Source organism: Thamnophis sirtalis, unplaced genomic scaffold (genome assembly GCF_051295495.1).
Source record: "Thamnophis sirtalis isolate CommonGarterSnake01/CBP01778 unplaced genomic scaffold, rThaSir2_p1.2 scaffold_4, whole genome shotgun sequence".
NCBI lineage: Eukaryota > Metazoa > Chordata > Lepidosauria > Squamata > Natricidae > Thamnophis > Thamnophis sirtalis.
In genome coordinates this window covers 51,757,067-51,783,762 of record NW_028261384.1, presented here as the reverse complement: position 1 = coordinate 51,783,762, position 26,696 = coordinate 51,757,067, and the positions used below count along the sequence as shown (strand labels likewise).

The 26,696-nt window shown below is 37.1% G+C and overlaps 1 protein-coding gene across 3 annotated transcripts in view; it reads left to right on the top strand.

Moving 5' to 3' along the window:
• TOPAZ1 (testis and ovary specific TOPAZ 1) overlaps nucleotides 1-26,696 on the top strand; it is a 70,861-nt gene that overhangs the window by 24,247 nt on the left and 19,918 nt on the right. Inside the window, exons 13-17 of one of the 3 annotated variants that reach the window (XM_087712902.1) lie at nucleotides 354-460; nucleotides 2,345-2,411; nucleotides 13,831-14,005; nucleotides 17,151-17,342; nucleotides 21,219-21,319. In XM_087712902.1, the coding sequence (XP_087569028.1) occupies nucleotides 354-460; nucleotides 2,345-2,411; nucleotides 13,831-14,005; nucleotides 17,151-17,342; nucleotides 21,219-21,319 (642 nt within the window). Of the gene's footprint in view, nucleotides 1-353; nucleotides 461-2,344; nucleotides 2,412-6,867; nucleotides 6,945-13,830; nucleotides 14,006-17,150; nucleotides 17,343-21,218; nucleotides 21,320-26,696 lie in introns of those variants that run through there. The other 2 variants (XM_087712903.1, XM_087712904.1) reach the window with 2 other exon arrangements.

Below are 26,696 nucleotides of genomic sequence, written 5' to 3'. Positions count from 1 at the left end.
TTAAATGATATTATTGTTTGTTGGATATAAAAATGTGCTTTGAATCTATTGGCTGATATGACTTTTTAAAAAAAATTAAACTACACTTTCACCATCTTATCAACATAGTATTATATTGCGGCCATTGAGCAGCCCCTGATTAATTTAGCAGTATCTGAGCTGCTAATTTAGCAGTATTTGGAACTATGAAAATGTTGTCACCAACAGTTAGCTTGATATCCCTAATCATAAACACATTGCGTACAAGGAGCCTTTGACATATATTATTATTATTATTTCCTTATTATTTTTGTAAAGAATTTTGCAAGCACTTAATTGTGGAAATCTAATTGTAGAAATTTTTGTTACTATAGCTTATTGATACTGGAATGGTTCTTGAACAAGAACATATTAGACATATCAACAGCTTACTAAACCAGTTACATGATTCCAGTCAGGAAATTACTATGGTTAGGTCCAGGTATGTATTTTTTAATATTCTTTTAAAGCTTCAAGTGGATAACATTTTGAAGTATCAATGCCCATAAAACTATAAAATATCAATCTATACCAGTTCATAAGTAATGAATTATTATCTTACATTTTTTAACTTCATACCTATTCCTCAATTTATGTACTGAACTGCTCAAAAGACATATAAGGGAATGCAATAGCAAAATAAATACTTGTAAATGAAAGATCTTTAACTACCAAATTGCTGTATACAGTTTTATATTCATAATCTTTGTAATATGATACTAGAAGTTGAATCCAAAGTTAGTTTTTGACTTTCAACTACAATTAATTCCAAAAACTCACTAAGCAAGACATTTGTTAATTTTGCCACATTTTACGACCTGCCACAGTTGTTAAGTAAATCACTGCAGTTGTTAAATTAGTAATGTGGTTAAGTGAATCTGGCTTCCCCATTGTCTTTACTTATCAGAAAGTCGCAAAAGGTGATCATATGACTTTGGGACATTGCAACTGTGTTAATTGCCAAGCATCTGAATTTTGATTATGTGACCATGGGATGCTGCAATGGTGATAAATGTGAAAATTAGCACTTTTTCACTGCTATTGTAACTTTGAATGGTCACTAAATAAACTGTTGTAAATTGAGGACTAGCTGTATTTGATAATGCCTTGAATATTCATTCATGAGTTTTCTGTGCTGCTGGACTCCAAAATGACCCTGATTATTTCACAGATAAGCAATAAACAAGTAGTTTAAATTTTAAAAATACCACTGGCACTAATCCTGGTAGCGATTATACAGATCAAAGGTTCTACGAAACAGTACCATTTAATGACATTCCTAGAGCACTTCAAAGAAGGAACCAAATGCACCCCAAGGGCAAAGTCAATCTGTTCCAAAGACATTGCAGCAGATTAAACAATGCCTCTAAACCAGGGATGGCGAACCTATGGCATGTGTGCCACAGGTGGCACGCAGAGTCATTTGTCAGGGCACGTGAGGCATTGCCCTGTCAGCTGGCCAATGTGCATGTGCGCGCTGGCCAGCTGAGTTCAGTCTTTTTAAAAGCCATTTTTCGCCTTCCCCGGGCTCCAGAGGTTTTAAAGGAGCCTGGGGAGGGTGAAAAGAGTACCAATGCAGCTTTATTAATGAGACAAAAATAAATAAGTCTGTTCACACTTTGTAACCCAAAATTTAAAAATTCCCAATGATAGCTTAATATAGATGCCAGTAATGGACAAATACTGGTGCCAAGACAAAATTAAAGGCATTGGCTGATAGGTAGCATTGATAAGGAGATGCTTTTGAAATAATTTCAAAGAACATAGCTATCCCTCATCTTCATCCCCCATCTTTAAAATACTCGAGTAAAAAAGTCAACCTTCAAGTCTTATGCAGTACTACAAGATACAGTTTTCGTGGTCTGCTTTTTTATGCTCAAATGTGTTAGGAGTAATCAAAGTATATTTTGCAAAGTATATGTTATTGAATCCTAATAAAATAGAGAAATAGTTAATGGTTTGACAAAGATGAACAGTTCAAGCGTCCTAAACTACAATGGCTATTTGGATGCAGCTCCATAGTTCTCTAAAGATTGATGCAAAATTGTTTGTTAATGGGTTGAACAAAAAAACTGTTAAAAATACAAATAAAATCATGTAATTATAATCTGAATTAATTTCAACAATTGGGTTTTTTTTTTGTTGAATTCTGCCTACATTTTTTAATGTAGCGCCTTAGAATACTCGCCAAAGATAAAATAAGATCTTTAGCTTGAAAAAGCTACACTTATGCAGTGATTTGGCTTTGACCTATTGCCTTTTATGCTAAACACTTTTAAAAAGATTTTTCAATTGTGGCATACTATATAAAAGCTTGTTCTTAAAGATTTCAGGAAAGAGATTTTCACAAGGCCATCTTTTGTGATTTTGATTCAACAATAGCAGCATTTAAGGTACCCTATATATATATTTATTTTAGCACTTTGGTATTAATGATTAGTTATTATGTAAAACATTACGATTCACAGGGTAACTTCTTGTTTCTCAGTTTTTATTAGTTTGCTATTTATTGTAAAAATGAAAAGGAAATAATTTAAAAATAATTTAAAAATTGGGAAAAGAGTAAATATGGAAAATAGACTTCAATTTTTTTTTTAAAAAAAAAAACCTGTGTAGTTAATCACACAGTCACTAGTTTTGATTTTCATGAACTATTCTCTTAAACAAGGCATGTCCAAAGTCCAATTGCGGCCCATTTTCAAATTTTGAGCAGCCTGCAGCCTCTTCTTCCCACCGGAGTTATTTGTTTAGTCTTTCACAAAATAGTTCATTTGCATTTAATGTTGATGGTTCAAAGAATGTCAGGCTGAATGGTCGGCCACACACATTTTCACCTCACCTAATCTGGTCCTCCTTGCAAAAAGTTTGGACACCCCTGTCTTAAACCGTACCTATATTTTATGTTATAGGGAATCCTCGACTTATGACCACAATTGAGCCCAGTATTTTGGTCATAAGTCATTGTATTTGTTAAGTGTGACACCTATATTACTGTTTTACGTAATGATCCCTGTTGAGATTGTTAAGTGACCTTAAACATTGTGGGAAGTGCCTCGGAGACCGGGAGGTCCAAAATAGGCCACATATACTGGGTAGATGCAGTGCAGTGCAAAGCTGCACTTGCCCCAGCTCATTTGGTCAAGCATCTAAATTTTTATCATATGACTACGGGGGTAGTACACTCTGCACAATTATTAGGCAAGTTGTATTTTGGAGGATTAATTTTATTATTGAACAACGACAATTCGCAATTTAATGAGTTTATATGCCGCCCAATCCCGGAGGACTCCGGGCAGCTTACAAATATGGAATAAAATAAAATAACACATAGGGGAAAGAAACATACACAGTTTAAAAAACACACAACATGCATATGGCTTAACTGGGGGTTGGACCTGAATTAAAAAATCAGCAACCCCAGGCCTGTCGAAACAGCCAAGTTTTGGTGGCTTTTTGGAAGGCCACGAGAGTGCGAAGGGTCCGGATCTCTGCTGGTAGATTGTTTCACAGAGCCGGAGCAGCTACAGAGAAGGCTCTCCCCCGAGTGGTTGCCAGCCGGCATTGTCCGATAGACGGCACCCGGAGGAGGCCTAGCCTGTGAGTTCTTATCGGACGTTGGGAGGTGTGTAGAAGGAGGCGGTCTCTCAGATATCCAGGTCCAATGCCATGTAGGGCTTTAAAGGTAATCACCAGCACTTTGTAGCACATCCGGAGACCAATGGGGAGCCAATGCAGCTCGCGGAGGATAGGTGTAACATGGGTGTACCGAGGTACACCCGATATCGCTCGTGGGGTTGCATTCTGGACCAACTGTAGTCTCCGAACACTCTTCAAGGGCAGCCCCATGTAGAGTGCGTTGCAGTAATCGAGCCTTGAGGTGACGAGGACATGAGTGACCATTTGAAGTGCCTCCCGGTCCAGATAGGGCCGCAACTGGTGCACCAGGCAAACCTGGGCAAAAGCCCCCCTGGTCACAGCTGACAAATGGTGTTCTAATGTCAGCTGCGGGTCCAGGAGGACACCCAAGTTGCGGGCCCTCTCTGAGGGGTGCAAACTTTCACCCCCCAGGCTAATAGATGGAGAGTCTGTCCTTGGCAGGAAACATCAATAGCCACTCGGTCTTGTCTGGATTGAGTGCCAGCTTGTTTACTCCCATCCAGACCCTAACAGCCTCCAGGCACTGGCACATCACTTCCACTGCTTCGCTGAGTTGGCATGGGGCGGACTGATACAGTTGAGTATCATCCACATATTGGTGGTGCTTAATCCCGTGCCAACAAATGATCTCGCCCAGCAGCTTCATATAGATGTTAAATAGGAGAGGGGACAGGACCGAGCCCTGCGGCACCCCATATTTGAGGGGCCTAGGGGTCGATCTCTGTCCTCCAACCAACACCGACTGCAACCTGTCAGAGAAGTAAGAGGAGAACCACCGTAGGACGGTGCCTCCCACTCCCACCTCCCCCAGTCGCAGAAGGATACCATGGCCGATGGTATCGAAGGCCGCTGAGAGGTCAAGAAGCACCAGGATAGAGGAATGTCCTCTATCCCTGGCCCGCCAGAGATCATCGGTCAGTGCGATGGAAGCAGTTTCGGTGCAGTAAAGCCTGAAACCCGACTGGAAGGGATCAAGATAATCAGCTTCATCCAAGGACCTTCGGAGTTGAAAGGCCACCACCTTCTCAACAACCTTCCCAACAAAGGGGAGGTTGGAGACTGGACGATAGTTTTTAAGAATAGCTGGATCCAGAGAAGGTTTCTTAAGGAGGGTTCTCACCACCGCATCCTTTAGGGGCTGCGGGAAAGATCCCTCCTGTAAAGAGGTGTTAATAATTCTCTGGAACCAGCCTCATGTAACCTCCTTGCTGGCGGAAACCAGCCAGGAGGGACACGGGTCCAGTAGGCAGGTGGAGGCACTTACCGCTCCCATGGCCTTGTCCACTTCCTCAGGAGTAACAGGTTGGAACTCACTCCAAGAAATCCGATCAAGGCCCACCCCCAGCATCTCGGCAGGAACTGCCCAAGTGGAACTGCCCAAGTGGAGTCCAGGTCTGTCCGAATCTGAGCGACTTTGTCCGACAGAAACTGAACAAATTCCTCAGTTCTTCCCTGCAAGGGTTCCTCCGCATCCCTCCCCTTCAGAAGGGAGTGAGTAATCCTAAACAGGGCTGCTGGGCGAGATTCTGCGGACGCAATAAGAGCGGAAAAATGCGAACATTTTGCCGCCCGTATCGCCACGAGATAAGTCCTAATAAAGGCTCTTAGCAGTGCTCGGTCAGATTCGGAGTTACTAGCCCTCCAGCGTCGCTCTAGGCATCTCTTTTGGTGCTTCATCTCCCGGAGTTCCTCAGTGAACCAAGGAGCCCTCCTGGATCCACTGCCGCGGAGAGGCCGCAAAGGCGCAATCCGGTCAAGAGCCCCAGCCGCCGCTATATTCCAAGCAGCGACTAAGGACTCTGTCGGGCTGCGGGCAAGGGAGTTAGGTACATCCCCAAACTCCGTTTGAAATCCCAAAGGGTCCATCAGGTGCCTGGGGCGGAACCACTTAATCGGCTACATTTCCCTGCAGTGGGGGAGTAGTTTCCGAAAGTCCAACCTCAGTAAGTAGGAAGTGATCTGATCATGACAGGGGCAAGATCTCAATGCCCTCCAATTTCAGATCACATCTCCACTGCTCTGAGAGAAACACAAGGTTGAGCGTGTGTCCCTCTGTATGAGTTGGGCCCTGAATTTCCTGGGTTAAGTCCATGGTTGTCATGGAAGCCATGAACTCCTGTGCCCCATCAGAGCGTTTGCTGAGAGATGGCAGGTTGAAATCCCCCAATACTATAAGCTTGGGAAATTCAACCGCCAGTCCAGCTACTGACTCCAGGAGCACAGGCAGGGCTGTTGCAACGCAGCTGGGAGGTAGGTACGTTAACAACAGGCCCATTTGACCCCCAAGGTGCTATTACTATTTTATTACAAGTTGGACTAATACAGTGCTCTTGGTCAATTCAAAATGTTAATAAACCAAACCTAAATATTTAAGAAAGTAAAAGTGAGATTTTGGCTTTCTTAGGAGAATATCTATGTGTGCACAATTATTGGGCAACTATTAGTGTGCAGAATTATGCAACTAAATGCATCTGTTAAAGTGAATAATAAACAAACAACTCAAAATGTACAAATAAACATTTCTGACATTTAAAAAAAATCAGTGACCAATATAGCCACCCTTTTTAATAACAGTCATAATCCTTTCATTCATGGAATCTGTCAGTTTCTTGATCTGCTGATGATCAACTTTTTATGCAGCAGCAACCACAGCCTCCCAGACACTGTTCAGAGAGGTGTACTGTTTTCCTTCCCTTTTAAGAAGGGCCCGTCATTTCTCAATAGGGCTTAGTTTGGATGAGGAAGGGTGACATGCCATTATTCTTTCATCTTTAAGGCCTTTACTGACTAGCCACAATATTCCACACAATGGAATATTTAATGGAGCATTGTCCTGCATAAAAATCATGGTCTTTTTGAAAGAAGCAGACTTTTTCCTGTATCACTGCTTGAAAAAAGTGTCTTCTAAAAACTGGCAGTAGGCTTGAGAGTTGCTTTTGAGTACATCTTAAACTTGAAAAAGTCCAACTAGCTCATCTTTAATAATATCAGCCCATACCAGTATCCCACCTCCACCTTGCTGGCATCGGAGTTGAAGTGGTGCTGTGTCCATTACTGATACATCCATGGGCTCATCCATCTGGTCCATCAAGAGTCACTCCCACCTCATCAGTCCATAAAACCTTTGAAAAATCTGTCTTCAGATATTTCTTGGCCCAGTCTTGCCATTTCAACTTACGTGTCTTTTTTCAGTGGTGGTCGGGTTTCAGCCTTCCTTACCTTGGCTATGTCTCTGAGCACTGAACACCTTGTACTTCTGGGCACTCCAGGTAGGTTGCAGTTCTGGAATATGACAGCACTGGAGGATAATAGATTCCTGGTAGTTTCATGTTTGATTCTTCTCACATCTTTTAAGTTAATGTTGCCTTTTTTCCCCCCAACACGTTTCTTAACAACAACCTGTTGACTGAAACAAAACATTTGATGGTTCTGTGATCATGCCCCAATATCTTAACAATTTCAAGAGTTTTTACAATGTTTGACTTTTCAATCAGTTAAATCTCTATTTTAGCCCATTTTGCCTGAGAAAAGGAAGCTACCTAATTATGTACACCTTGATATAGGGTGTTGATCTCCTTAAGCCACACCTTCCCTTATTACAGAGATAGATAGCATCTGATATGTCTATAACCACTAAGCATTCAAGTTTATACAGCTTGAGAGTGGAAAATATACATAAAAATGATGATATAGTTAAAATACTCAACTTGCCTAATAATTGTGCACACAATGTGACTTGTTACTCCTTTATTCAGCACCATCATAATTAGAACAGTTGCTGGAATAATAGTTGTTAAAAAGTACTACCTGTAGATTGTTAGTTAGCATTCATGAGTAAGAAAACGGACTTTATGATGGGCAGAGTAGGAGCTGGGATGATAAAGATACAAAAAGTCAACATAATTGTGGAGCATCCCAATTTTTGTTGTCATCTGTTAATAGGAAGATTTTGTACATTCATTGTCTTGTTTACATTATCTGTTTGTTTTGGCACTTATAGTTGCTTCTTAGTCAGCTTAATGTTTGTATATTTAACACCTATGAAATTTGTTTCTTGTGCCTTTGGTTTTCATGCCATTATAGCTTGTTTATTCTCTATATTGTGTCAATGAGGTAATTATTGAGGGCTTTTAAAAAAAAAAAATCCTTAACAGAATTCTATCCTGAAGAAACCAAACCAGATCCTCCATAAATTATAAACATGCACTTTCAGTGTGATGAAAATATGCAGGGATTTTTTTAGTAATTGACTGATTATGTGCCATCGGGTCATTATCAATAACCACTAATTGGCCTTCCCCAGAATGATCTGCCACCACCTAACCCTTCAGATCGCCGAAAGATTCTCCCATCTGTTTTAGGATTAGGATTAGGATTTATTTCATTTATATGCCGCCCTTTTCCCTGAAGGGGACTCAGGGCGGCTCACAACTCAGTTAGGGAAAGAAGGTACAAACAGGGGATAAAAAGACAAACAAACAATACACAATTTAAAACACACAACAACCATACCATTCGAGAAGGGGGCAGAAGCTCTTTAGCCCCAGGCCTGCCGGAATAGCCAGGTTTTAAGGGCTTTGCGGAAGGCCTGGAGGCTGGTGAGGGTTCGAATCTCCACAGGGAGTTCGTTCCAGAGGGTCGGAGCAGCCACAGAGAAGGCTCTCCTCCAGGTAGTCGCCAGTCGGCATTGGCCGGCGGATGGAATTCGGAGGAGGCCTAATCTGTGGGATCTGATCGGTCTATTGGAGGTGATTGGCAGCAGGCGGTCTCTCAAGTACCCAGGTCCAATATCATGAAGGGCTTTATAAGTTTTGTTGCTTATCATCTCTTTCATTTTTCCAACCATTAATGGCTTCTTGGAGAGATAATTTATATTTATATAAAATATCCAGAATATAATAGGTATAAAGACATCTCAGCATTTGAATATTTTTCAAGGCTTTCCCAAAATGTTAGTATATTTCTTGACTGCTATTTCTTTTAAACTGTTAATAATCAGTCTTAAAAGACAAAAGCTATTTCAGTGACTTCATTATCATTTTTAAGATTGGTGGTTGTTGTTATTAGTTTAATCTATTGTATTTTCACTGTATTTCTTCATTACTAGAGTTTACAGCTTATTTGCATTTTCAGTTATCAGAGCAGTGCCAACAACTTGGTGCTGGTTGTTGACGTATTTTCTCCACTTTTAAAAACCTTGCTCATTTTCTTCCAATCCAGCTCTCACAATATATATTGAAAATATAAATAAGAAATAAGAAAGCAGTATACAAACTTGTTTCACTCCTTTCCTAACCAATCTATTTTACCTTGTTCAGATTGTGACTTCTTGATCTGTGTATAGGTTTTATACACAGGACATGAGGACAATTAGATGTTCTGGGATTCGTATTTTCCCAAGCACACTCTATAATTTGATATGATTGACACAAAGACATTTCTATTATTCATGAAACACATGCTGATTTCTTTTTTGTATTCTTGGGTTTCTCAGTTTTCTATCATGCATCAGTTATGTCTCTTGTTCTTTCCAACTTCATCTTTCTTGAAACTATTACTATATATCCTTTGGCATCCTTTGTTTTTTCCATATTTAATGTCTTAAATAATATCATGGTAGTTCTAAGAATTTTTATTAAATTTCTTCCTGAGAATTTGTCATTTTTGTCTTTGCTTGACTTTTCTTGGCAATTTCCACAATCTATTTCATACTAATTTGACTTTCATACTAATAAGACTTTGTTTTTTAAGTCTTGAGAATCTCTTTTCACATTTTTTAACAATTACTATGATATCATTTTGCAGTTTCCTGTGGTTTCTCATAATCCCAAAAAAGTTCCTGAAGTTCTTGAAAATAGTGGGCATATTCTTCATTGGTTAGCTCTGTTCTTCCACTGTAGTTTGACTTGACTTACACATTAATAATTTATGATCTAAAGTCAGAGCCTGGCCCACTCTTTGCTTTTAAAACTGTTTATTTCATTTTCATTTTCATTTTATACAATCACTTATATACTGTGCATTTAAAAAAAAAAGGAAAAATCAATGAACACAACTCATCTTCCACCATAGAAAACCAACATAGCACTTCAATCCCCCATACACCCTTTCTTCTCCCCCTCCAACTTTCATTCCTCCCCTCCAACATTCCCCTCTTCTACTTCCCTTCCCCCTCAAACATTCCTTTCTCCCCTTCCCTCCATCTCACCCTCCTTACATTCCCCTCTCACTCCCTCTTTACTTCTCCCTCTTCTTTCCCTCTACTCCTCACTTTGGTGTATCTCTACAATTCATTAATCTATTCAGTTTATAAGAAAAATGAAAAGAAAAAAGAGAAAATAAAAGAAAAAAAAGAAAAAAAAGAGAGCAACAGTATACAAGTGCATTCTTATTGTTCTGAAAATTGGGACTGTATTTCCACCCTCCCCCCTCCCCCCCTAAACCCCCCTCCCTAACCCCCTTTCGGCTTCCCAGGTCCCATACCCGGCATAACTTTTTATCAAGCACAGTCTGGAGTATATTAAAATCAAATAACTTTAGAATTAAAAGATAAAAGATAAATGAAAAACAAAAAAAAAAGGAAATAGTAAAAAAAGAAAAAAAAACCACACACACACACAAAAAAAAAGGAAAAACGGGAAAAGTCAACAAATTCTCTACATTAAACTCAGCTTCCCATCATTTTTAAATCTTAAACAATGTACCTCGTTCCTAATTTCAGTTATTTTATTACTTGCAGGATTTCAAACTATATTGAAACCAAGTAAGTTAATTAAATGGAATTCCAGCGAAGGCCTTATCTCTTTATCTAAATATCCAAACCTTTGATTTATCTCTTTTACCTCCTTCTCTATTAAACCATTTAAACATTCAAATACTTCTCTCGGTTTCCTTTTCCAACTCCTCCCATCCTGCCTTTACCCGTGTCCATATATATATTTTATATTCATCCGTACTCCTCTTATATTTGCTTCACCTTCCTGCAGACTCTATAGGTATATCTTTCCAAACATTATATTCAAATAACAATTTATACAAAGATCAGCTTACTTTCTGTCTCAAAATAAACTCTACTTAAACCTTCACTACCCTCCCATCTACCCCACACTTCCCAGCTCCATTCAACCCGAACCACAATCCAAGAAGATCACGATCTCCGCTCTCCTCACCCTAAAAAATAAATCATGAACAATTAAGTAGAAATTCAAAGTTATCCATCGAATCCTGTTTAAATCCCATACAATATATATTCCAAAATCATCGCCACTTCTTTCAGTCTCTTTCAGTCTCAATGTCTCTTTGTCAGTATGCAGCTATACCGTTTTACCCAAGACAGAAATCACAAAGTATTATTCAGATTAAAAATTAAGCAAATGTTTTAGAAGCATAACTAAGTCTTTATTCTCTACTCTTCTGCCCTTCCGGAGGGGGAAAGCAATGGCTCTCGCCTTGTAGCCACGTGTTCCGCTGTTTCTCTTCTCTTTCTCCTTGTCTTTCTCCATGTCCGGGTAATTCAGGAAGTCCCGCCTTCAGAATATTGTAATAGAAATCTCGGGCTTCCCAAACAGAGTTGAGGCAATGTTTTTGGTTATCAAATGTAACAGTAATACCAAACGGCACTTCCCATCTGTATTGTATCTGAGAGTTTCTGAGTTCCTTAGTTAAGAAGGCATAGTCTCTTCTGGCTCTTAATATTTGAGGTGGTATTTCTTTGAAAACAATCAAGTCCTGTCCATCAATTCGCAGCCTATTATTGTAGAACTCCGGTATTATCGCGTTTCTGGATTCTCTTGTGGCAAAATATATAATTATGTCCCTCGGAAGTTGTCGCTGTTTTGCTACGTACGAATTATGGCGATAGATTTTTTGAATCTGCCAATCAAAGTTAAGTCCCGGACTTCCCACTGAGCGACTAAAAGCCTCAAAAAAGGTCTGTTTCAAATTCTCCTGCTCATTTTCACGCAATCCCCTAACTCTTATTGCAGACTCAGTCTTCTTATAATTTATCATGACAAGTTGTTTTTGCGCAATTTGGATTTCCTGTTGTAATATTTCAATTTTAGATGTCAGGTTGGAATTAGCTTCTTCCAAAAGTTCCAATTTATCCTCCATTCCAGCAATATAATCTGTCATAACATTCATAACCTCGATCATATCCTCCTTTGTTTGAGCAATTTTGGCATCAAGTCTGTCATAAAAGTCTGAAATAAATTTTTGCATTTCCTCTCTGAACTCTTTAAGGATTTCAAAAAAAAATTCTTTCGTTAGGAAATCTCCAGTAGAGGGCGTAGAAGGCAAGGACAGCGGCTTTGTAACAAATGCCTGAGATGAGCGTCTGGGTTTCGATTTCGGTGCCATGATAAAAAGGGAAGCAAACAGAGTCTCTGCTCACGTTAATTTGAGATAAGGTAGTTTCAACAAACCCCTGGCAATCAATAAAAAGAAATCTTCGAGCGAACAGGGCTAATTAGTTTGTAATCCCTTAAGTCTGTCCAGGAGGTTGAAGATATATCGTTATAGCAAATGCGGAAGTTACAAAATCGCCATATTTTTTTTAAAGAAAAAAAAAGGTTAAACAAAAGGAGTCTTTTATAAAATTGAAGCTGGTATTTTAAATAGAGAAAAAGGAAAAATTCACAGGTATGTTCACTGCCCGGATTGATCTTAAATAGGTTAATTACAAAGGCTTGTTCTGGGGGGGGAAGTAACTCGCCTAGAGCTGGAAAAAAAAACAGCTGAGAAGATCTGGCCGGAGTAAATGACTCAGCTTTCGTTGATTCACTCTCTTTCGTTCGCAGCCAAAAAGAAAAAAAGGCTACGAACTTCAAAGAGGACTCTAACTGGCTGAGGGACCCTCCCTACTTTTTCCTTGCCTGGAAAAAGAGATATCTAAGATCTTAAATAGATATACGAACCAGAACTCTGAGGGCAGCTTCATTAAGCTGCCGACGGCGGCAAGAACCTCCCCCGGAACCCTGGCCCACTCTTTGATGTTATAACTGAGCTCTTCTAAATCCTGGTGCCACTAATACAATAAATTTATTTTTTCTGGGCTCCATTTGGAGATATTTATGTATATATTTGGATTATTTGAAAAATATGTTAGCAATGAACAAATAATTGGATTATTAGAAATAGATATAAGTTGCACTACTTCATATTTTCTAGATCAGTGTTTTTCAACCTTTTTTGTGCAAAGGCACACTTTTTTCATGAAAAAAATCACGAGGCACACCACCATTAGAAAATGTTAAAAGTTTTAACTCTGTGCCTATATTGACTATATATAAAGTAATTTTCCCACTGCACACCTTACACTATGTCACGGCACACTAGTGTGTCGCGGCACAGTGGTTGAAAAACACTGTTCTAGATCATACAATCCAATTACATTTTTCTTCTTACTGTTTCCAACTTTGGCATTCTAATCTTTAACAACAAACAGCATATATTTCTCGCATGATCTATTGATTTCAATTTGAACTTTACCATAAAATTCCTCAACCTTCTGCATCAGTGTTTATATGAACTAGAATAATTGATTTTCCATTGTCTTTTCCTTTGCAATATAAAATGATACTTTTCTCGTTGTCACTAAAGTGGCAATCTGCCTCAAGCATTTCTTTATCATTGTCAAATACAGGTGCCTGCTTGCTTCAGTTGATCAGCTGGGATGACTTTTGTACCCTGATGGGAGTATTTATATTCTTGACATACACTCTTAGCAGTTTTACTCATAACTGTACATACCACCATGAAGCACTATAGAGAATTTGTAATGGATATAAGTATTTAATGGGGGGGAAACATCAAAAGCGTTTCTTCAGACATATTTGCCTTTCAGCAGTGTAGTTCAATCTTAAGAACAGTTATTGTTAAATAACAACAAATCATCTATACTTTATTAAGGTTTTGGAATGAAATGTAACTATTTTTATTTTCTCAATATTTTCACAGCCATAGATTACAAGGAAAAATCTTTAAATTATAAAAAATTGTAGAACATACCAAATACAGTTACTGATAAGCAATTCTTAAGTAGACTTTGCCTACTTAAAGAATGTAGTTCTGTTTTTTAAAAAACTACTTATTAAGTTTATAATGTATGTGAATTATTGTTAGTAATGCTATTCATATTTTCTCACTTTTAAACAGGATTGTAAAGAAAAACGTGACTGGACTAAATTGGGAACTTTGTATGTTAAAGTGACAAGAGGATGTAAAAATGCTGATTATCTTGAAAAATACTCATGGCATGTAGCCAGCATACTAATCAGTTCAGTGAAGGAAGAAAAGCCAGGCATTCCATTTTGTGAATTTGCAACTGCAGGTAAAATGAGCAAATATTATCAAATATTAAAGGGTTACATGCAAAGGAAAACAGGTTCTCTTTAAAGTTGAATGTAGGTTCCCAAAAGTATCACTTAATCTCCTCTACAGTGGAAATTATGAATTTATCTTCTGCTTTATTGCTCATCATCCTATTGACTTTAAAAAGTAGGAACATTTTTTGGTGAATATATGTGAAGGAGGCCTCAGCCCTTTAATTCAGTTCCTATCTAATATCTGATAGCACATCTAAAATAAGAACTCTAATATCTGTTGGCAGCTCTCATGAAGGAAAAATGGCCAATAATCTTGAATCTTTTCACTAGATAAATGAATGAATGAGTTAATCAGACCATCAAGACCACATTTTTCTACTCAGTAGCACTGATCCAAGTTCCATTTTTCTCTCATGAGCTATATTCAAAGGTAACAGCAGCTGTAGGTATGGAGGCTGCCCCAAGGATCACACAAAAACTCTAAGCAGCTTCTACTAAGGGCTTATTTCAATTCCTGCTGCAGATGGAGTAATTCAGATATTAGTGACAAAAATAGAATAAAATAGAATAGAATTAGAACGTAATAGAATTAGAATAGGAGTAGAATAGAATAGAATAGAATAGTGTATTGTGACTTTGAATGTACACTAATCGGCATACATTAAAATTAAATTATGTTGCATACAGCTCTCAAAAGATCTCCACCTCTAATATAAACATAAACATGGCAAGATAAATACGTACGTACGTACGTACGTACGTACATACATACATACATACATACTTACTTACACGTGTACCCACATATATTACATGACACAGAGAAACAACATTGTAGTTCGGGTGTATACATGTACATGGCAAGAAAAACAAATCTTGCAAGTTTACCAGATGATGGCATAGGATTAGTGGAGTTGTTCCTTATACAGAATTTTGCCAGTAGATCAGATTAATAATTCTGTTGACCTCCCCCACTCTGACACTTAGAGTTTTAGATCTACTGAGTCCTTGAGTCCCCATTAACTACAGCTAATGAAATACTTGCAGTGTACTAATGTTAAATGAATATACAATCTCTGGGTAATATTCAGGAGCAATCCCATATAAAACACTTCAGTAGCTTGTCCTAAAGATAATGATGTCATGAGCTATTGATGCCTTATTCCAGGAAGTTAAATAAAGGCAGTGATGGGATTCAGCCGTTTTGCACCAGTTCAGGAGAACTGTTTATTAACTCTTTGGAGTTCTGCTAACTAGCTGAATAGTTAAGGCTGCCTGCCTGCCTAACAAATCCAGTAGGTCACATATGCCTCCGACTTTCCTACTTGTTTGTAATTAACCAAAGGAAGGGAAAAGAAAAAGAAGAAGTAACCACATGGCCTGCCTACCTGCCTAACAATTCCAATAGCTTACACATACCTCAGATGTTCCTGCTCATTTGTAATTAACCGAGAGGAGGGGAGAAGAAATAACCACATAGCCATTTCCTCAGCATAAAAATTCTAACCCCTTTAAAACGGGGGGGGGGGGATGGGGATGGGAAAGTGAAAGAGAGGTGGGTTTTTTTTTTTCCTCCCTTCAGTTAATAGTTCTGGGCAGACAGCCAAGAACCATTTAACAGGAGAATAGTTAGTTGCAATAACAAAACCGCAGGAATGCAGTCAGCACAGAAACATTAGAAACTTACAGATTAACAGAGTTGGAAAGGACCTTGTAGCAGAGGTGGTATTCATCAGATTTGGAGAACTGGTAACGAAAATTTTGAGTAGTTTTGAGAACTGGTAAATACCACCTCTGACTGGCCTGCCCCCATCTATTCTCTGCCTCCCAAGTCCCAGCTGATCAGGAGGGATTGGGGATTTTGCAGTAACATTCCTCTGGAGTGGGAAGGGAATGGAGATTTTATAGTATCCTTTCCCTGCCACGGTCACCAAGCCACACCATGGCCACCAAGCCACGTCCACAGAACCGGTAGTAAAAAAAAATGAATCGCACGACTGCCTTGTAGTCCATCTAGTCCAACCCCCTGCCCAAGCAGGAGAGTATACCATTTCTGACAAATGGCAGTCCAATCTCTTTGTGGAAGCCTCCAGTGATGAAGCTCCTATAACTTCAGAAGGCAAGCTGTTCCATTGGCTGATTGTTCCCACTGTCAGAAAATTCCTCCTTATTTCTAGGTTGAATCTTTCCTTGTTCTTGATAGGATTAGACAAGGGAAGGTGTTTTTAAATGTTAATACAGAGCAGGAGTTTCCTGCCAGAGTTCTCATGTCTTTTTAAATACATGTTCTAATTAGCAGAATTGATATTATTAATTTGGAATAGGTTTGCAATGATGTCTCTATGTTTATGTATTTTGATCCTGCATTTTCAGCATTTAAGAGTTAGTTTACAGTATTAGATTGTAACGATTTTAAATTATCTTGTAACTGTGTTGCTTGTGTGTGATGGAGCACCCACAATTTCTATAGGCAAGCTATTGGTTGATTGGTCTCACCCTTAGGAAATTTCTTCTTAGTTCTAGGTTGCTTCTCTCTTTGCTTAGTTTCCATCCATTGTTTCTTGTCTTGCCTTTTGGTGCTTTGGAAAATAGATTGACCCCTCTCATTTTTGTAGGAGCTCTTCAAATTTCTTGACAGAACAATCAGTGAAACAACTTGTCTCCAGAAGTTGTAAATGCTCCAAGAGTGCATTTAAGAAGATGTTAGATAATCATTTGTCTGAAGTGTTGTAGGGTTTTCTGCTAAGCAGGGGGTTGCATTAGAAGACCTCCCACTCTGTTATTCTATTCTAAATATTGGAACAATGCTATTTTATTGAACTATTTTATTATGAGTTGGACTAAGGAGAAATTTCCTAAGAGTGAGATCAAGTTGGCCATGCCCATCCAGTCACATGACCACCCAGCTGGTCATTAGGGCAGAGAACTGGTTGTTAAATTATTTGAATCCCACCACTGGTGAAGGTTCCTCTAACTGTGCCTCCCCTATGTCTCTCTTGTAATAGTTGTGAGTATAGGAGATTCCCTATATATTTTTTATCTGATAAAACATCCTGCTTAAAAGTTCCTTCCAGTGTAGCGGGTTAGATGTTTCTGGGCTTGCTTGTGCTTGCTTGGGTTCAGTTTGTTTCTCCCTTTCAAATCTCACAGCCTCCAGCTGTATCTCCAGTTCAATGCTGCTACAATGGAGGACCTTTTCCGATTGGAGATGGATCACCATCATCCTTGTCAAATCATTCAACAACATTACTGCTGTTAAAGAGGCAGTGATCACATCTCAGTTGCCCCTCACACCAAGGGCATCTGCTCCGCAATCCAAAACAGGAACTTGGATTACAAAATGTCAGTGGACAGTTACCTGAGTTTTTTCCTCATTCTAAGGAGCAAATAACCCTAAACATAATTTTGATATATGGGAATCTATGTGTTTATCCTTTCTATTCATGGTTTTATCTTCCCGGTCTATATCTAGGAAATTTGATGTTTAGTGGTGAGAAAAGTAAGATCCTGCAATTAGATAGGAAAAACCGAATGCATAGGTACAAAAATAAATGGTACCTGGCTCTCCAGTGATAATTTAAGTATGAACCAGTAATGTGCTGCAGTTGCCAAAAAAATCCAATGCAGTCCTGGACTGCATCAATAAAAGAATAACCTCAAGATCACAAGAAATGATAATGCTGTTTTATACACCACTAGTGAGGCTTCACATAGAACACTGCATACAGTTCTGGTCACCATGACACAAAAAAAGACTCTGAACCATAGAAAGTGTGCAGAGAAATTCAACAAAGATGATAAAGGGTCTAGAGCAGGGGTTCCCAATCTTTTCTATACAATGCACCCCTAGAACACTTCTGATATATTCTTGCACTCCATAAAAAGTAAATAATTATATGCATACAATTATGTATATATATTATAATTTTGAAACTTCCAAACCCATGTTTTCGCACCCTTTGGGATTATTGTCTTGTACCTCCAGTTGGGAAACACCTGTTCTAGAAGCTAAAGCATACAATGAATAGTTGAAGGAGCTAAGTAGTCAAAGAGAAGGATTTGGAGGGACATAACTGTCTTCCTGTACCTGAGGGCCTGTCACTAAAAAGAGCACATGGACTTATGCTCCACAGCACCAAAGGGCAGGATAAGACATAATGTATCTTATCAAGATGACAGTGATATTAGTACATGAAAATATGGCCTGACAAACATCCCAATTTATATTATTTTGTTTATGGCTCAAGCAGTATTTAATGAACTATAATATTAATCAGTGTGCAGATTGCAGGTCAACCTGAGACAAAAGCTAGAAACATATTTTGTTATCTCTAAAAACAAAATAGGGGTAGGTTCTGTTCCCAGAAAAATAAAATTTTCATACAAACACTAGAAGGATCCACTACAGAATCTTATTAAGACGGTGATGGAACTAGTTAATCTATAAGTACTAATTAGTATCAATTTGGTAACCATTGGTTTTATAAATATTAGATTGCTTTAAAATGCCACAATTTAGGGTCAGTTCCCTTGCAGTAACACTGATATTGTCATCAGCACCGAGAAGGGAAAATCTATGTGAAACTCTTTTAGCAATAGCACTTAGATTTATATACTGCCCCATATTCTTTTACAGCACTCTGGGCAGTTTATAACATCAGCATATTGTCCCCAACAATCTGGATCCTCATTTTACTGATCTTGGAAAGTTGAAAGGATGAATCAGTCTTTAACCCATCAGGATTGAACTGCAGGCTGTGGACATAGTGGCCTGCAATACTGCATTATGGGTGTGACAACAAATGAGAATCAGAAATAAAGCACCAATCAGCTTCATGGAGTTAAAATGATGAAGCCAGCATTTTAAGCTCTGATCTAGAATTACAGTAGATAAATTGTTATAATCAACCAAGCAACTTAAGCAGATCATCTGCTGGGAGGTTGTGAAGTTTTGTTTTTTCATGAGAGAGGTCACCAGATAGTACAAAAGTACCTTCTTTCATTTTACAGTACATTTTGAAGGTACACAAATACGAGGAACTTTTCAGCAGATTAAACACCCTCTTTTCTATCAGTCTGAAGGTGTGGTATTTGTTTTTTATTTCTTGATTTCCATTGTTGAGAGAAAACTCAGTGGCTGCTTTCTTTATTAATTGATTTTAATTCTTATAGCAATCTTATTGCTAGAGTTATATACAAACAAGGTTTCTTCTTGTTGTTGCTTTGAGAACTTGTAGTAGTAACCTTGTTGGTTCTCTGTTGGCCCAGAAGAACCTGTATTTTCAGCTCTGAAGCAGTAACCCATCTGTGTTCCATTAACTTTTCCATTTTTTACAAACATACTATAAAGATCATTCCTGAATCTGGATCCAGGTGGTTTGAGTGGCTCCAGTTACAACCTTTTGCTTGAAAACTGAGCAGCTACAACTCTATGAAGTGTAATGTGATGAGTTTGTGTTCTCAACTTCCTAGTGCCTTGTCTAGTAGATCCATTACTACCCAGCTCTATAAATTAATCTAATGGACTTGCTGTTGGTGATCCAAATGAAATTAGCTTTGAAGAAGATACTGTAAGTCAGATGATTGTGTAAATCATTTCAAGTCAAGGTTTAGACTTGGGTATAATATATAAGCATTGGTCAATGGTGTAAATTTCTTTGGGAACTGGTTAGAGAGAAAGTGTCGTCCTAGTATTTCAGATGTCTCAGTGTCTAATTTTATATCAACAAATACTGTACACAATCCTTTTCAACCAACTGCATTAGAGTAAGGTTCCATTCTAAGAGGATTCTGTTTCTTTCTAAGTACACTATTTCAATTAATTGTGGGGAGGAACCCATCAAACACATGATTGTTCTAATGTGGATTGCCACAGGACTTTTCTCACCATTTAATATCTCTATGAAACTATGGAGAGAGGTCATGCAGATAAACTGTGGAAGTCTTAATCCAGTGGTGGAAGGTTATAATAAATTGGATGGGTTGAAATAAGCTTAAATTGAGTCCTAGCAAAATAGATACTGTTTGTCCAGAAATATACCAACTTTATTCATCTTTGATGATTGGCTTGGATGGAGTCACACTTTTCCTATAGGAATGGTTCAATGACCTGGGGTTCCAAAGGACTTGTGGTTCCTGCTGGAATAGCAGGTGGAGACACAGCTTAGATTAGTATGCCATTTGTTACTCTTTGTGGATCAGGAAAGTCGTGACAAAGATAATATGTTCCTCTCATCATAGTTTATGCTACCATACTTCTTGATAAATAAATTTAGAGCAACAGCATGATTTCTATTGGCTTTCTGGGTACAATTTATGTTCTGTATTTTATGGTATGTGTTTTGCATTGAATCTTTAAGAATTGCCTGAAATTTTAGGAAATGAGCAATATGCAAATAAATAAAACCATTTATAAGCTTTTAAAATCTGCCTGGTCAGAACATAAATGTTCATGCATCTGATAATTAGGATATGTAAACATTCTGAACATGGATTAAATAGTCTGCCCTTCAATTGAAAATGCATGTTTGAGAAGTTCTGAACTCTACATTGAATGGAAAACATGGTTCTGGGCTGGTTAGGGAGAAAAAAGTGGGAGAAAAATGCAAAGTTGAGGGCTTTCTCTAACAATAATACATTTGATTAGGCAGGAGGGGGGGGAAAGCACTAGGAGCAGGCAAACCAATGAGATACACCATTGGCAGAAGGAGTAGCTGAGAGCAAGATGAGAAGGGAAAACTTTGGGAAGGAGACAGCAATGTGAAGGATGAACAAGAGAGGTGCAACATACACTAGTCTTGTCGTCTTATCCCACAAACTAATTTCAGAATTCCTGCAGATGATGTTTTAGTTGAAACTTTGAAAAAATCAATATGTTCAGGGTTTTATGTTTTCAAAACCATAAATAGTTGGCAGAACTTCCAGAATGCACTTTCATTCAGCCCCCTTAACAAAATAATGAATTTTAATTTCTTAGTACACCAGCCAATTTTACAGGATTGCATGGATGAAATTAAGGGAGATTTCAATATATTCTGCTTTGATTTTTTTGGTAAGAAAAAAATGGAATAAATAATTTTCTTCTTGAGGAAATACAACTTTTGTACATTGTCTGCTTCCAACATCATACTTCTCTATACTTGTTTCAAAAATTGTATTTCCTTTGTACCATGTAAAAACAATGCTAATTATCTAAGTTAACTATTATTATTTTTTTAGTTAATGTTGGTGCTGATCGTGATGAAAGAAACATTTCTTCATTAGGACGGATTGGGATTAGTGTCATGTTTTCATATTACAAAGTGCAACAGTGGTCAAAGGTAACTTATAAAGTCATAATGGTTATTATGTGAATTTTTTACATTTGAGGGGTGTACAATAGATACATCTTATATATTGCTACATGTTTGCAAGCCCATACATGTTTTCCAATTGAATACCCATCAACCACAATATCAGTAGTTGAACAGAAAATAAATTACTCTTCATATTTTCAAGTATATGGTGGGATGAATTAAGGCATTTTTCTTTGTGCAAGTGAGATTGAGATATTTGTATAAAATAAAGTTTAAAGTTAAGATACTTTAAATATTTATCTCCTTTGGTACCAATAGGTGTGAAAATGTTGGATAATTTCTTACAGATTTATATTTTGAATGTAGGAATAAAGAAATTTATACTGAAAGAAGGATTCAAACTGTTAAAAAAAACAGACCCCATAAAAGAGAAGGTGGTATTGCACTATATGTAAAAGACCACTATATTGCTACAGAAATGCACAAAACAAAAAATAAAAACTTCCTAGAATTCATATGGGTCAATATAAAAGAAAAAAGAATGACCATCGGTGTATACTACAGGCCACCCAACCAAGCAGAAAAAATAAATGTACTTTTTGCTAATCAATTAACATGTATGTAGGAAACACTACAATAATAATGGGGGTCTTCAATTATCCTGACATCAATGGGAAGACTAATTCTGTACCAAGTGAGAAATCGAATAGGTTCCTGACCAACCTACCTGACAATTTTATTGTCCAAAACATAGTGGGAAAGCCATACTGGACTTAACAAGAAATGATAGAGGGAATTGAAACTTCAGGAACCTTGGGTGAGAGTGACTGCGTCATACTGGAATTCAACTTAATGCAAACACAAGCAATAGAATACAATGCTACAAGAGTCTTAAATTTTAAAAGTTGATTTTAACAAACTCAGAGAGAAATTGGGAGAGATTTCTTAGATGAAAATCCTAAAGGAGAAAACAACCCAAGAACCGTGGGAAACACTGAAAAATATTATCATAAAAGCCCAATCCAGCACAATACCATTGAACAAGAAAAACAAGAAATCCAAGAAGAAACAAGTATGACTGCACAAAAATATCTCTGATAAGCTGAAAGATAAAAAGGACAAAAAAATGGAGAGAAAGACACATAACTAAGGCAGAATATCAGCAGATAGCCAGAATCTGCAAAGGCTCAGAATGAACAAAAACTTGCAACAAAAGTCAAAGATAATAAAAAAGTCTTTCAACATATAAATAACAAAAAAAAATCAAGGAAATAGTCCACTAAAAAGAGAAAATTGCAAGGAACTAACAGGCAGCAGAGAAAAAGCAAAGCATGAAAAAGAAACTACAGCCCAACCTACCAAAACCATAACTGTAAAAGACAGACTAAAAATAAAAGTTAAAATACCCCCCCCCCAAAAGAAAACATGTCTGATCTTGATGAATATAAATCACCGGGACCTGATGGATTACATCCCAGCATTCTAAAGGAGCTGGCAGATGCCATCTCAGAAGCACTCTAGCATATCTTTTGAAAATCCTGGCGCACTGGGGAACTACCAGCGGACTAGAAAAGAACTGATATGGTACCCATCTAAAAAAAAAATGGGGAAAAACACAGACCCAGGAAACTATACAGACCAATCAGCCTAACATCAATACCCGGAAAGATACTGGAAAAGCTAGTAAAAAAATAGATCTTTAAACATGTAGAAATGAGTAAAGTAATAACTAGGTCAGCACAGGTTTGATAAAAACAGATTATGCCAAACTAATCTTATTTCATTCTTCAACATAGTGACTAAATTAGTAGACCAGCAAAATACTGTGGATATAATATACTTAGACTTCAGCAAGGCATTCAACAAGGTACTACTTCTTGATAAGCTAGAAAAAAGTGGGATAGATAGCATCACCATCAGATGGATTTGTAACAGGCTAGCAAACCATACTCATTTAGTACTCCTTTTTTGTTATATAGTTTTTATTAGTTTATAATATAATATACAAAGAGAATACAAAAGTAAATATTAAAGAAATTAGAAAGGGAAAAAGGGAAAGGAATAGTGGGGGAAAGAAAGGGAAAAAGAAAAAAAGGCATTGACTTCCAACTCCTTTGGTGCAGTAAAATAAGGCATTAAGACCCTCAACTTTTTACTTTTTCATAATAATAAAAACTACCCATTTTACCTACTACCCAAAGTAAAGGTGTTTGTGTTTTTTTCTTTAATCGGAACAGTCAATCTAGCCATCTCTGCTATGTCCATCAGTTTTTGCAGCCATTCATCCATTGTGGGGGTCAAGGTGACCTTCCATTTCTGTGCGTAGAGTAGTCAGCATATATAACATCAGTGTTCCAAATTTTTTCAAGTCTTGTTCCATTAAACCCAAAAGAAAAGTTTCTGGGTTTTTTTCCATATTCACTTTAAGAATTTGCTTTATTAGGATATGAATCCTCCAATATTTCTTTGCTTTATCACACGTCCACCGTAGATGATAAAAAGTCCTTTTCATTTCCAACATTCGTTTGAGGTACCTTTATTCTTGACAATTTATCTGGAGTAAAATACCAACAATTCATCATCTTATATTTTTTCTTTTAAATTATAGTTTAATGTAAACTTTAAACCTTTATTCCACATCTTCTCCCACTCTTCAAGCATTACATTATATGCAAAATCCCTTGAATCATACAATGCTGTTCATTTTCCAGATTTAAATTCAATAACACTTTATAGATTTTAGCAATAATATGTTCATCACTACCATATAATAAATTATCCAATTTATTTTTAACAAATTCTTTTAAACTAGTTTAAATCTTTCTTTTAATTGTAAACATGTAAACATCACCTTCTGATTCTAACTCCTCCTTACATTTTAGGGTAGGTCTCCTAAGTTAGAAGAAGGTCTACCAGTTTGGCCTTGTCACCATTTCTTTTCTTTAAAAAGCCGCCTGTGGAGAAACCCAAAGAGGCACCTTTGTGGAAAACTTTTATATTTATTTAAAACTCTCAAAGTAGCATGTCTGACAAAATGATTGTTGAAATCAACATTTACTTAACTTTATCATACCATAGATAACTCACTCTTTTTTCTAAATACCAGAGCAACCAGATTATGATCAGAGAAAAATTTAGGTAAGATATCAGTTTTCAAAATTCTAGCTGCTAAATTTTTAGAGGTCCATATCATAACAATCCTTGAAAAGGATTTATGTCTTTCTGAAAAGAATGTATATTCTCTTGCAGTGCTGGGTTTTTGTTTTTGCCTCCATGAGTCTATTAGCACTAAGTTATCTATCATCACAAAAAATGTCTTTGGTAGTTTATCCTGGGAGAGTGATCCCCTTAGTAGATGTTCTGTCCCAAAGTGGTGAGTTCCCTCCATTCCAATCCTCCAACATAAACCAATTTTCAAACAAAAAAGGCAGAAGTTAGTCCATAGATACGCCAAAAAATTATTTTTCCATCATTTCGCACATAGAGACCAATTACTATTGCATTTATTCCATTAAATTCAATTTCCACTATTATAAATCTGTCATGATCATCTAGTAGAAGTGACTTAGGTTTAAAATGGCATTTTATATATAAAACCACTCCATTAATCTTTTTTGACCCAATAGAAATAAATTCCTCCTCTAATTTCTATTTATTAAATATTTATCATCATCTTTTTTCCTAATATGTGTTTCTTGGAGGCAAATTATGTCAACATTAAGTTTTCTCAAATAGTGAAATATTTTTTTACATTTGGATAGGGCGTTAGCCCCATTAATATTACATGTAATAAATTTACTTTCTATCTTTGGGTGAAATAGCAAATTCCAGTATAGAAACCTCAGCTGTCTCTTCTACAGTGTAAACTTTTTGGGATTGGTCTACCTCCAAAGTCTTGTCTATCTCCAACGCTTCAACTGGCTCTGAAATTAATTTATGTCTAGATAGGAAATCCTTGGCTTTATAGAATTCAAACAAAATATGTGGTCACAATATGTATCACTCCCTCAAGCTTGTTCCAACGAAAGGGAATTATTCTCTTCTTCAAAATATCAGTAAGAAATGAGTAAGCTTTCCTTTTTCTCAGAATTCTTACAAGAATTTCCTTCAAAAGAATTATGTCCACATTTTCCATTAGTGCAGATGTAGTTTAGAGGCAATCCAGAACATGGAACATGGTCTCTCCTTATTTTTCTTACAAATTGGACTAAGACATCTGTTAATAGTTTTCATGCAGATCTTGAGTTTACACTATAAACCTTGTCAATTTCAAGATCGAGAAACTTTTCCTCACAATTAGTCAACTGTGCCAAGGTTTAAATCATTCTTAGCCTAATATCCTCTCCTGAGCCTTGCTCGGGAGATTGCTCTAAATCTTAATTGCAGTTCCTTTGCTTAATGAGAGAGTTCAAAGAGAACTCTCTCATCAAATTTAGCTTGTCTTGCTTCTCCAATTTATCCACCGTAAGATCTACTTCATCTGTTTAATATCTCCTGTCAAATTTTGTATCTCCTCACGAACTTCCTTTGCCAATGTGTCAGTTTTTAATTCAAGGTTAGTTCCCAATATCTGGATGACTTCATGAGTTTTGGCTATGTATTCGTCCAAAAAAGATTTTAAAGATTCTACATCTCCTGGTATCTTCTCTGTTCTCTTACCTAGAAATAAGGAGAAATTTTCTGACAGTGAGAACAATCAACCAATGGCACAGCTTGTCTTCAGAAGTGGGAGCTTCATCACTGGAAGCTTTCAAGAAGAGAATGGACTGCCATCTGTCAGAAATAGTATAGGGTCTCCTGCTTGGGCAGGGGTTGGATTAGATTACCAACAAGGTCCCTTCCAACTCTGTTATTCTGTTAAATCAATTACATGTTTTACCAACCTTGCCCCGATGAAAATACCTAAAAATTTAAATTAATAACTCCCACATTGCTGAATTGTAGTTTGGTCTGTGCTTTGAATTTCCTTAATAATATTAAAAGATGAAAATTTTTATCAATGTATGTGCTTAATTAACAATTCAAACTTTGAACTTACAGTATTTCAAAATTCCATTTTATTCTGAAATAAAAGTGTCAGAAATGTCAGAATTTTAGAATAATGTAATAAAATGCTTAAAGGAGCAATATTGCCAAAGTTAAAAAAAATCCTACTCTCAATGGAATTTATTGACCTATTATATGCAGAATCTATAATTGAGAAAAGAGCAACATATATCCATAATTATAGTGCACAATTTCTTTCAAGAATCTTTCTTGGTAAATTAGGAAATTACATGCTGTCTTTGATGTTGTTTGTTGTATGCACTGGAGATTAGTTGAAGGTATTCCAAACTTAAATTGTTTTATATTGATTGTGCAATAAGGCTAGGCATACATTTTTCTATAAGATAGATTTTTA